At 54.0% G+C, this 11,434-nt stretch overlaps 1 protein-coding gene across 1 annotated transcript in view; it reads left to right on the forward strand.

The window, feature by feature from the left end:
* SLC7A5 (solute carrier family 7 member 5) overlaps positions 1–5,055 on the forward strand; it is a 36,975-nt gene extending 31,920 nt beyond the window's left edge. The window contains exons 9-10 of the mRNA XM_016197320.2: positions 1,410–1,587; positions 2,750–5,055. Coding sequence (XP_016052806.2) covers positions 1,410–1,587; positions 2,750–2,805 — 234 coding nt within the window. The 3' untranslated portion in view covers positions 2,806–5,055. The remainder of the gene's footprint in view (positions 1–1,409; positions 1,588–2,749) is intronic.
* The last annotated feature ends 6,379 nt before the right edge of the window (positions 5,056–11,434 follow it).

Raw genomic sequence — 11,434 nt, forward strand, 5'->3', positions numbered from 1 at the left:
GGCCGCAGCCTGCCCAGGAGAAAGCCGAGGTGCCGGTGGAGCCCGGCCTAAGGTGAATGCACTTCTCATTAACCCATTCCCTGGGAACAGCTGCCCAAGGGTCACCTTGTTTTTCCGAAAAAGGTGAAGTCCACTTTCCTGCCGGGGAACTCAGTGAGCATGTCAGCTGTGACTCATGTCAGGGAGTTAGAGAGATGAACTCATGGTGGCCACTGGCTAGCAGCTCTCGTCCCTTGTCCGGTCCCCAGTGGCATTTGTCCATCACATCTGGCACCTGTCCCCAGGCCACATCCTTGTCTCCCCTTCCCAGCAGTCCCACAGGGGCCAGCAGGGCCCAGCACCCTGCCTTGAAGAGTTCTCCTTGGTACCAGGGCAACCTTAGTGCCCTGAACTGCCTTGCTCCCTGCTTGTGGCGGACTCTGTCCCCTTGTGTCCTGGGCACATGGTGGATTCTATCCATGTCACCTGGGTATGTGGTAGGCCCTGTCCCTGTGTCAGTGTGTGCCTGTGGTAGACTCTGTCCCTGTGTTATCCTGGGCACATGGTGAGCTTTGTTTCACTGTCAACCTGGGCTGGGGAGGGGCATGCAGGGTGGGCTGTCACTCAATCTTCATCTCCCAGGGCCTCTTGCCAGTATGTGGGCAGATGGTCAAGTCTGCCCACTCAGATGCAGAAGCAGGACATGGTCTTTGGAGTCGGGCTGGGCTGGGCTGGGGGCATTTCTGTGGCTGGGCCCGTCTGCCCGTGGCTGTGCAGACTGCAGTCAGCCTGCCCACAAAGGCTCTCTGAGAAGGCGGGTGCCCCTCACTTATTAGTGGGTGGCAGTGGTCTTCCCAGAAGTGCCCCCACCTTGGGTGACTATAGGTGGATGCTGGGCCACGGTTTCTGCCCTGTGATGTGGGAACCAACAAGGTCAGCCTCCCCTGACCTTGGGAAGCCTCGAGGGACCAACCTGGTTGTTTGTGTTTACTGTCGGCACCGCCTGTGCTTTGGGTAATTACTGCCTGGCGCCTTGCGCTGCGTAAACGGAGAACAGGGGAAGGTTTCAGTTCTCCAGAGACCCCAGCCTCTCGGAAGGCCAACTCAGAGTAAACCAGCGTAAGTCAGACCGGTAAATACTGGAAGAGGGAGACAGGCGCGAGTGATGGCCCTGGGAGGTCAGAGTGGTTCTTGGACCAGGCGGGAGGAATGGGCTTGGAGCTGGAGGCACAGGGTGTGCTCTGGGGGGATCCCATGGGAGAAGCTGAAAGGGCCTAAGGGGGAAGATGACTCCACCGAGGTCAGGAGGGTGGTGGGGACAGACACAGCGCTCTCAGCAGGGTGGACAGGACTTGTGATGACAGGATGTGAGAGCTGTGGAGAGGGAGCCAGAGATGCTGACTGCCCGTCGCTCCGCCCTCTGTCCCCAGGTGAACCTGGCACTCCCCGTGTTCTTCACCCTGGCCTGCCTGTTCCTGATTGTCGTCTCCTTCTGGAAGACCCCCGTGGAATGTGGCATTGGCTTTGCCATAATCCTCAGTGGCCTGCCGGTCTACTTCCTTGGAGTCTGGTGGAAAAACAAGCCCAAGTGGCTCCTCCAGGGCATTTGTGAGTATCTTCCCAGTGCTGCCCGGCAGCCAGGGCCTGTCTCCATCCCTGCCTGGGGTCCACAAGCGCCCTGCCCCCAAGCGCACTATCTGCTGTCTCATCTAATCCCATAGCCAGGAGTTCAGGCATTTGGCGTGCCTGGTGACGTCTGGCCCACGTATTGCAGGGATAAGACGCTGAGCTTGGCACCAGCTAATCTCAGAAGAAGGGATTCCAGAAAACCAGGCTGCTTTTGCCAAGTAACAAAATCCCACTGCCTGTCGCCAGCTTAAACACAGAGGCTGACCTAGAAAGGCAGGGAAGGAGAAAACAGGATCTCTGCTCTGTGGTCACAGGGCCAACTGACAAGCCAAGTTTAAGAGCCTGTACTGAGGCTGCTGTTAATATGACCGGCTCCTGGAAAACTCATTGGTGTTTGCAAGCCTGCACCCAATTACCATGTCCTGGGTGGCTTGTAAAAGCCCCAGAATGGCCGTCTCCGAATTCTGATTGGTACCTGCCCGGTGACTAAAACATTTCAGCAGACCTTAGCCTCCAGCCCAGACTAGGCTCCCTATTAACCATCTTATAGAACACACCCAGCCCCTAAAGCAGGGCCCTCTGTCCTTAAATCACTCCCCACAGAGTGTTATCTGGGCCCCAGGCACACATCCACCTGTCCCATCCCCTCTGCAGGACCGCAGGCATGTGGCTGTCATCAAGTAGTGGTGGGCAACCTGGGTGTCTGCCAGGTGATGGCCCTGGTGTGAGCAAATGGGAAGGGCCCATCCAACAGTCCCTCAGCATCGGGACTTATTAGCCCACTATTGCTCCCATGACCCCAGGGTGGGGGGCAGGGCCAGTGCCCAGCCCGTTGCCAAGTTCTTGGCCACACCCCCCAGGGTGACTTACAAAAAGTCACTGGAAGACGTACAGCATCTCTGCTGCTAACCTGGAGTGAAGGCTGGTGCCCACCAGGAGGGAGGCCCCTGGGTTCAGGGTACATATTTTCAGATTGGGAGGTTTCACATAAAGTTCTGGGTTTCTGGCTTTTCTTGCAACCATGGAAGTGGTATTGTGAGGCTGGGTAAACTGCAGCTCACGGTATTCGCTGCTGCCCCCGGGCCCCCCAGGCCTGTGATTGCATGACCCCCGAGTGACTCTGCTCTCCCCTCCCTTGCAGTTTCCACGACAGTCCTTTGCCAGAAGCTCTTGCAAGTTGTCCCCCAGGAGACATAAGAGAGAAGAGCCAGAAAGATGGCAGACGGAAACGCACAAAGATCATTTTAAAACAACTCACCCACCTAAAAAGCCACCCGTTCCGTCATCCAGGCAGCTCAGCGAAGCGCCCGGCACCTTCCCTCCACCAGGTCGGGTGCCAGGGCCACTGTGAAAACTGGTACGAACTTAGTCCCAGAAGACGAACTTCTATCAATACCTCCTCAAGAGTGTGAGGCACGAATGTTGAACTGAGAAGAGGCTGGGCCTTCTGACCGATCGTGGACTTTTTGCCGTGTTGGGCCCTTGTCCTTTCCCACCTTTGTTTATTTGTATTATTTTTTTAACTTAAATTTTGGGTCAGGTTGACACCACCAAGATGATTATTTTTTAAAGAAATGGCGGAGAGGGCAGGTGGGGAAAATCTTGTCCCTTATCACTGCCAGCAGCAGGATGTGCCTCAGGGACCAGGGCCTGTCGTTGGGTATGACCCCCAGCGCCAGCTTCAGGCACAGTCTCAAGTTGGGAGGAATTCTGAGAGCCGAACACTCCAGCTACCAATAAGCTACCGAGACTTGGGCCTTGTATGGATAGCAGACTTGCACTGACAGATGTGTGCTTGGCTTCCTTGTTTTTTTGTTAATAGATGTAGTGACGTTGGGAAAACTAACCCTGAGGTAGATCCATCCCTCCCTGACCCCTAGAAAGAAGAGAAAGTCTCAGTGAAATGGCTGTCTTTGGAGAGGTTTGTAGGAGAACCTAGGACTTGGGCTGATTCTGATGCCAGCCCCAGCTCCACAGAAAGAGCCAGTTCCTGTGCCTGGTGTTTGTGGCTGGTGGAGCTCCTGGTAGAGGTCACAGGCGTCTGGATGATCCTGGAGCTCCCACCAGACACGCAGAGCAGGGCCGGTTTCTGGGCTAGAACCTGGTCACTCAGGATGCCATGGGGCTCCTGACTGCTTCCTGCCCTGTATGGCAGCCTGAGCAAAAGCACCAAGGCAGGAGGATTTGGGCATCTCCTGTGGGCAGGCAGTGGGCGGCACATCAGGCCTAGCATGCAGTTAATGCTGCCTCCTGACCTGTTCTGCATCTAGTTGGGGAGCCAACTCCGGTTCTCTCAGACAAAGCCCCAGGCTCGAGACCTAGAGATTCGACAGGAAGGCAGATGCTGAGACCCCTGATGGGCTTCTCATTCAGGTCCCCCAAGGCAGCCCCTCCCAGGGTCTGCAGAATTGGCCTCGATGGCTGGGTGGCAACCCCAAAAGGCTGTCGGGCTGGCTTCCAGCTCCTGGCCAGGGCACCATCATCCCCTCCCGCCAGTGACATGGCCTATCCCAGACTCGATTCCAATCAGCAGAAGATGGAGCCAAGCCTTCCTCCCTGCTCCAACTCAGCACCTGCTCTGGAAGCCACCCTGACTCTCCAGTGTCTGGCTCCCAACATAGCATGCCTACCCTCCTCTCCAGACAGATTGTGCTAGCAGGCGTTTGTCCTTGTGGCTCCCATGGTATTTTCCCCGAGGGAGCCAGCTGAGGCCCAGCTAGCACATCTGGCCACCAGCTGGCTTTCCTAAGCTGTCACTATATCCAGGAAGCCATCCTGGGGAGCACCATCAGCTAAGGTCAGGTTGCCCTCCTCTAGGCCCCTGTCTCAGGTGCTGGGACCTCTGCTAAAGGTGGGTTGGGGGACTCAGTCTGATTCTTGGGGCTGTGTTTCCCAACTCAGTCCAGCCCAGGGACCCACCTCAGAAGGCAGGGACTGTCTGGGGCTACATCCGAGGTGCTTGCCTGCAGATACCCCGGGTCCTGCTATGTTGGCATCAGGGGAGACAGACTCTGCCCTTTCTGACCACTACTGACAAGTGTCCCAAGCGCTCACATTTGTGGGGGTTAATTTTTTTTTAACCAAACCCTGGCGTAACCAGCAAGCATTTGTTCAGGTGTCCTGCTGTTCTACTTTGTCCTGAGGTCTCAATAATTAACGTAGGGGATGCCGTCTGTGCCATGTTTATTTATTTGCAGGGTCAGTTCAGCCCAGCTTCTCCGGCATGTTTTTGCTGTCTTTGTGTCCCTGTCGGTGTCTCTTGCCACGTCGATACTGTCACTGTGACATTGTCATCGGCCCGGCTGGAAGACCACCATGTAATGATGTCTGTGGCTTCAATGTCTCTTTCTCTCCTCATATTAATGGCTAGTCTGTAACACTTGGCTGGTCAGGGGTGAGAGTTCTGGTTTTTTGAGGGGGGATTGTTTTCAAAGAAAAACTGAGAATTATAAGTACTGCTGGTGGCCTTCGTGTTCTTTCCTTCAGCACCACATTCTGAAGTAGGAATGTCCCTGGGGATGACTCCCCTGGAGAGGGTTGGTTGTGTGCCCCTTGGCCTACCTCATTCATTCATTCTGAGAGCCAAACAACTGATACAACCCCCTGGAGGCCGAACAAGGTGGCCATAGCCCCTGATCACATACTCAATGGGTGGTGAAGGCTGGGAGGGAGGCAGGAGTCTGAGAATTCAGTCTGCCTCTTAGAAGCGGCATCGAAGTTGAGACCAGGGAGGAGAGTGGAAGGACTATTCCAGGCCCTGAGGTGGGAAGAACTTGACCACAGGCCTTCAGGTGACTGGTTGCTGCCAAGACCAGCACCAGGAGGTTAGGGAGGAGACGTGCCAGCTTGGGGCTGGGAGGAAGGGGAAAGTATATTTCCTCATTTCCAGGACGTCCCTGAGAGTATCTGGTCTCAAGGTGGACTGGGCTGAGCTCCACACCAGCTCTTCCACGAACAGCTCTCGCTTAATTCCAGCAAACTCCATTCCAAGCACTGGTGTTTGTCAGGGGCCTTGAGAACAGGCGGCGTGTGGGTGTGCTGGGATGGGAAGGGTGTGGCAGGGTTGCACAGTGAGGGTAAGTGGACCAACCACAGTAACTGTCCAGTGAGCCCAGGCCAGGGGCACCAGTGCAGGAAGGCTGGACCTGGGGGCCCACGAAGGGGGCTTCTACTCCAGGTATTGGGGCCACCAGACCGGTTTGGGGCAGGAAGTACTGCCTAGAGCCACCTGCAGTGTACAGAGAGGCCCTCTGGGCACCAGGTCTCAGTGCTGCCACCACTTGTGAGAATACCACAGTTCACAGGTCCCGGTCACCACGTACACCCTTGCATACTGGACCCCAAAACCAGGCAGGCCCCCAAATGAGCACATGGAGGAATTCCCCCCCTGCAGGCTGCGCGGGGTATGGAGCTGACAGGCAGGAGGTGGGATTGCACTGCCCTAGTGGGCAGGGGGCTGCCTGGGCAGGGCTGATGGAAGCTTGCCTGTGTTGGCTGCACCCACGCCCCCAGTGGGTGCGGTGCCCACAATGGTTCTCACCCCTGCCTAGTCTACCTAAGCATCCACTTTCTGCTAGAACTCCAAGAAGCTTGGCTGAACTTACAGATCACAATGCACTGAGAAGTGTGTTAAAATCCTACTTCTGCCCTAGCTGGTCTTGCCAGTGGTTAGAATGTCGACCCACGGACTAAAGGGTCTCGGGTTCAATTCTTGTTGAGGGCACATACCTGGGTTGCAAACTGGCTCCCATCGCGACGTGTGCAGGAAGCAACCAATCGATGTGTCTCTTTGACATTGATGTTTATCTCTCCCACTCTCTCTGAAAAGCAGTGGAAAAATTACCCTTGAGTGAGGATTTAAAAAAAAAAAAATCCTACTTCTGTTGGCATGGAAACATTTGGGAAACATAATAAAAAAGGCGTGAAAGATTGGGAACCTCATCGTGACTTCTGTAGACCTGGCTAGACCCTGCAGCCAGCCCTTTCCCCAGTTCTGGGACGAGTTTTCCTTCCACAGCTGCTGATGGAAAAGGGTCTGGACACTTGAAAGGACAGTTCTCAAACCAACCCGACCAACCTACCCTACACATGTGGTCAGAGCAGAGCTGTCCCAGCTCTTCCTTTGAGAGGGGAGTAGAGAGAGAAGGGAGGGGTGAGAGAGAGCTTGAGACAGAGGAGAGGAAGGAATTGGAGGGGAGACAAAAATGTCCACAGGGTAGGGGTGCCAGAAGCAAAGTCAAGCAACAGCCTACAATTACTCAACCACCATGCATGGAGAGGAATGTGTGTGTTTGGAGAAGGGGAAGGGGGAGGCAAGACTGGAATGGTGGCTGCAACAGGAGGAGACTTCTTATGATCCCCATATTCTTAGAAAAGTTCACCGGGCTCACCAAATTTGCCATGTACATGTGTGGAACCAGTGGAGGGGGGTTGGTGGCTATCTACAGTGAGGCAGGGCCCTTTGGCATTGCAAAGCCACCTTTGCCCATGCAACTAGCTAGAACGACAGCAAGAGTGGGATAGGGCAGGCTGTGGGAATGGGAGTGACATCTCGGCCAAGAGGGAAAGCTCAGAAACCTGGGGATGTCCCCGGACCCCAGGAAGGAATCAATGCTTCCACCTCAAGAGTTCCTCTGGTCATACCCCCTACCTCTGCACAGGACCCCTCTTATGAATCTTAAACATAGGACACTTCTCCAGCCTCTAGAGTTCATAAGTCCTTGTTGATCTCTGAACAACCTCCAGAGATCAGGACAGTGGGGGAGGCCCTAAACCAGAGTCCAAGTCATCGTTGGTCCAGTTCCCAGTGGAAGCAGCAGATCCTCACCCCAAGAGCCGTTGTCTATAAGGATGGGGACTGCCTGAGGCTAGTGGTATCTATGGGGCCTGAACACCTTCAGTCTCCTGCCAGAAACTTCTAAATTCCCCTGTGTGCACGCCCACGCCAAACAGGTTATGTGCTGCCCATTTCATTACGTGGGGTCCAGTTTCAGCAAGACTCAGTTATTTCTCTTCCAGCCAAGGAGTGACATAATTCTGCAAGTAGGAACTCAACTGTGCAATTAAAGTTAAACGCTTAAATCACATAAAATGCCCCGGGTGAACAGGCCACTCACAAAACTGGTATCAACCAGTTTCCTTGAGTCAAAGAGGGGCACAGAAGGTTCCTCTCCCTCACTGACCTCTATGCAGGCTGCTGTGGAATGGCACGTGGCCTCCAGGAGGGCTCTTACTCCTCCAAGTGAGGCTCCAGGACCCAAAGTCAAAGCATGAGTCCTGCCTGATCACCTTCCAAGCCTGGTCCCGACACTTCCAAGCTCTGACAGGCAGTGGCTGCCCCATGCTCGATGGAGTCCTGAACTTCTCAGAGAGGCCTCAATCCCTTTGGCAGCTCCTGCCCGACTTGAGGTTGAGAAACGCATGTGGGAGACTAGGGGCTAGACTCAGTCTCCCTGCCTGAGGCTGCAGTGAGGTTGCAGGGGGCAGCTCTTCACCTCGAGAGCATTGTACCACACTCACGCTGTTGCCCAACCAACAAAGCTGATTTCTCTAGTCGGTGAGAGTTTAACTAGTGTTTCCAAAGAGCCATAGTCTGTCCTTCTGTGCGTCCTTGGACATGACAGCTGTCCCCAACCCTCTCCTCTAGTTGCAGTAACATTTCTCCAGGTTTCTGACACCCTCATGGGACAGCAGCCCTGCCTACTTCTCAAAGAGCCACAGAGAGGAAGCCTTGAGTTCCCACTTGTTCCGTTAAAGCTGCTTCTATTTTATTTCTAGGCTTGGCTTAGTCCCTAGAGTTAGGCTGCGAATCCCACAGGGATGGAATTGCCAAATATAAACCAAATCTGGACCAAGTAAGGGGAGACTTTGTTGGAAAGAGTTATTGCAAAGGGCATGGGCCATCGCCATCGAGAGAACACTGCTCTGACCTAAGAAGTGCGGCATCTGGGGTCTGGCAAAGGGCCTCTCTTCTACAGAGACTGAACAGGGTGGGTGTGGGGTGGGCACCTGGGAGGGTGTTGGGTAGAGAAGGTTTTCTCCCAGGCCAACCTGTTGCAGAAGGGGCTGGGCTCAGGCTGGCCCAGGCTGAGGGGGGCAAGTTCAGGGTTCTGGGGAAGGAGAGAAGCCAAACCAAAATTTGGTGAATGAGCATTTTGTTCCTATGGATCAGTGGGATGGGCAGTTCAGCTCATCACTGCTGAGGTGCAGAGGGAATGTGAGGATCTGTGTCTGGCCTGGTCACACGTAAATGGGGACATAAACAAGAGTGTCCTAGTGGTAGAGGGAGGGGCTCCTCTCCTGTGAGCTGGATCCAGAACATGAGGGAGGGGCTCTCAGCCTTCACTGTTTTCCAGGATGGCAGGACTCAGTGAAGTCCAGCGCTATCTAATGAAAATGGGTTGTTCTGTCCCTGGGCACACTGCCCCCGCTCCAGCCACTTGCACCCTCTCCCACCCTTCACTGGGGCTGTAGACGTGGAGAGCCTGGCTTTGCTTTCCTCTGTCCATTATGAGCTCCTGCTGACCTCAGATCCCTTAGGTGAGCTGAGCAGGGATCCTGAGTATCTGGGGCAGGGAAAATATGTTCATCTTATACCCTTTTGTTCCTTTTGAATTTTGAGTCAGGTTAGTGATTCACCCATTCACAAAACCATACTTTTAAAATTAACTTTTAGATATCAGCAGGCTCCCTGGGATGCTGGCACTGGTCTGTAACTTGATCTAGTTGGATGGAAATTCATTGTGCTCTGCACATAAGATTTACGCACTCTTCTACGTGGGTTTTTGAAAGTGTGCACTAGCTAGCTTTGCCGCCTGGCCTTTGTCCTGACTTTGCTGTGTTTTTCCAGGGTGCCCTGCAGACGCTCATCTGAAGATGGGGGCATTGCTGTCCCTTCCTCTCCAGCCTTGGGTGTCTGTCTGATTTGGGCCTGGGACCCCTGACTCATCAGGAGCCACACTGAGGCCCAGGAATCCCAGCTGTGGGGAAAGGTGGGAGAGGGACTCTCTGGTGTGGCCAGACTCCCAGGCTGGTGGGAAACTTGGGGCAGCATGGGGGCATTCATAGCCTTGGGAGTTACCTGCCCTCTGAGGGTTGGAACCTCTAGTACAAGCTGCAAGAGGCTTTAGGGCCCGGATGCCTCTGAGAAACCAGGGAGCCCAAATTTATTAATTCACTGAAGTCCAGATTCATTGATTCTGTGCCTCTGCTCCCATTTTGATGAGGCATCCCTGGGAGGGAGGGTCAAAAGTGTCTTGGGACATTACTGATGTCACCCCAGAGGAGAGAGTTCTGGAGCTCCCTCTGGAATGGCCTTCGGGGCTCCAACCCCCGGGGCCCCACCTCGCTGACCCGGGCAGTTATCCTGAGCTCTCGCTGAGTGACTCTGGCCCTGGCCCGGCTGTTCCTAGAGGCTCGCTCACCAGGCTTCCATGTGATTACCGGATGGCAAAGGTGTGTCTCCAGGCGATGGTGAGTTAGAATCTCAAACTGGGATCAAATGGCTGCACTAGGATCATCAGGGCCCAGGTCTTTGTTGTACAGAAGGAGAAACTGAGGCCCAGAGAGGACAGAAAGGCCCTCAGTTTGGGGCGAGACTGTGAGCAACAGATGAGATTAAAAAGTGCAAAGCCTGAACTCCTGTTAGAATTTCACCTTCTTTACCAAAGAAAATGACTTCATTGTTTTCATTAAGTACATATTTTAAAATAGATCATACATACAAAAGATACAAAATCCCAAAAGTTCACAGGACATGTATTGAAAGCAGGTTTCTGCTTCCCCCTGTTCCCAGCTCTCTTCCCAGGGTTCCTGGGTCCTTGTGGCCTATTCAGGAGGGTGCAGAGCACCCAGGGGACAATAATGAAGTGATTGTAATGAGCTTATGCACTGGGCTTGGAAAAGTTACATTCTAGGGGACAGAAAGAATTAGAAATGCCATCCCTTATGGAAGGCCTAGGGCCCTGGACAGCAGCCACTGTGGCTGCTCTTTGTAAAGGGAAGAAAGGCCACATGAACCCACCTGGGGTGTTTCTGGCCAGGGAAGCATCCAGAATGAATTCATGGAAGGAAATGTGTGAGTTTACACTAGGAGGCGATGATCACTTGGGAGTGGGGGCGGGGGGGTGGGATGTGCAGAACTGGCAGATCTGGAGAATTGCAGCAGGCTTATGGGTTGCATCAGGTAAAGTTTCACAAGTCCTTGTTCCCAGAAGACAGAAACGCTGGTGGTGGGACGGCACCTTCAGGCTGGTAGGCGAGCCACTGGGTCACTGGAAGGTCACCTCCAGAGGCCAATGAATGAATTGTTCATCTGTGAGGGATGCCTGGGGGTGACACAGGTATCTGTCCTGAGCCCTGTTTGTCTACCATTTCTATCCTTGACTTGAAAAAACATGAACAAGGTGCCAGGAGCAAACATTTGAAGGACATGATGCAATGGCTGTTGTTTTTGAGACAAAGATCCATCTCCTTAAATGTTCCCAGGGCCTTGCATGTCTGCTTCTGCCTGCTTTTCCAAACTTTGCTGAACCCCCCTCCCCTCCCTTCTGCGCCCCAGCCCACAATGGCCTTTGCACATATGCTTCCCCACTGAGCCACTCTTTCCCTGCTCCCCCTGCAGTACGCACTGTGGCTGCTCTGGTCCTGCAGAGTCCCTCTGTCTGGGCATGGGGAGCGCGGACTCCTCCACCCCCTCGAGAGTCATAGACTGTTGTGAATCACCTATTGGCTTTTCTTTTCCTTGCTCATCTGTAAGAACATGTTGGATGCTGGGGATTCCTAAAGACATTTAGATGGAAGCCAGAGAATGGGCGAGATGCTATCT

The sequence above is a fragment of the Miniopterus natalensis genome, chromosome 18, assembly GCF_054644295.1.
Source record: "Miniopterus natalensis isolate mMinNat1 chromosome 18, mMinNat1.hap1, whole genome shotgun sequence".
Lineage (NCBI taxonomy): Eukaryota > Metazoa > Chordata > Mammalia > Chiroptera > Miniopteridae > Miniopterus > Miniopterus natalensis.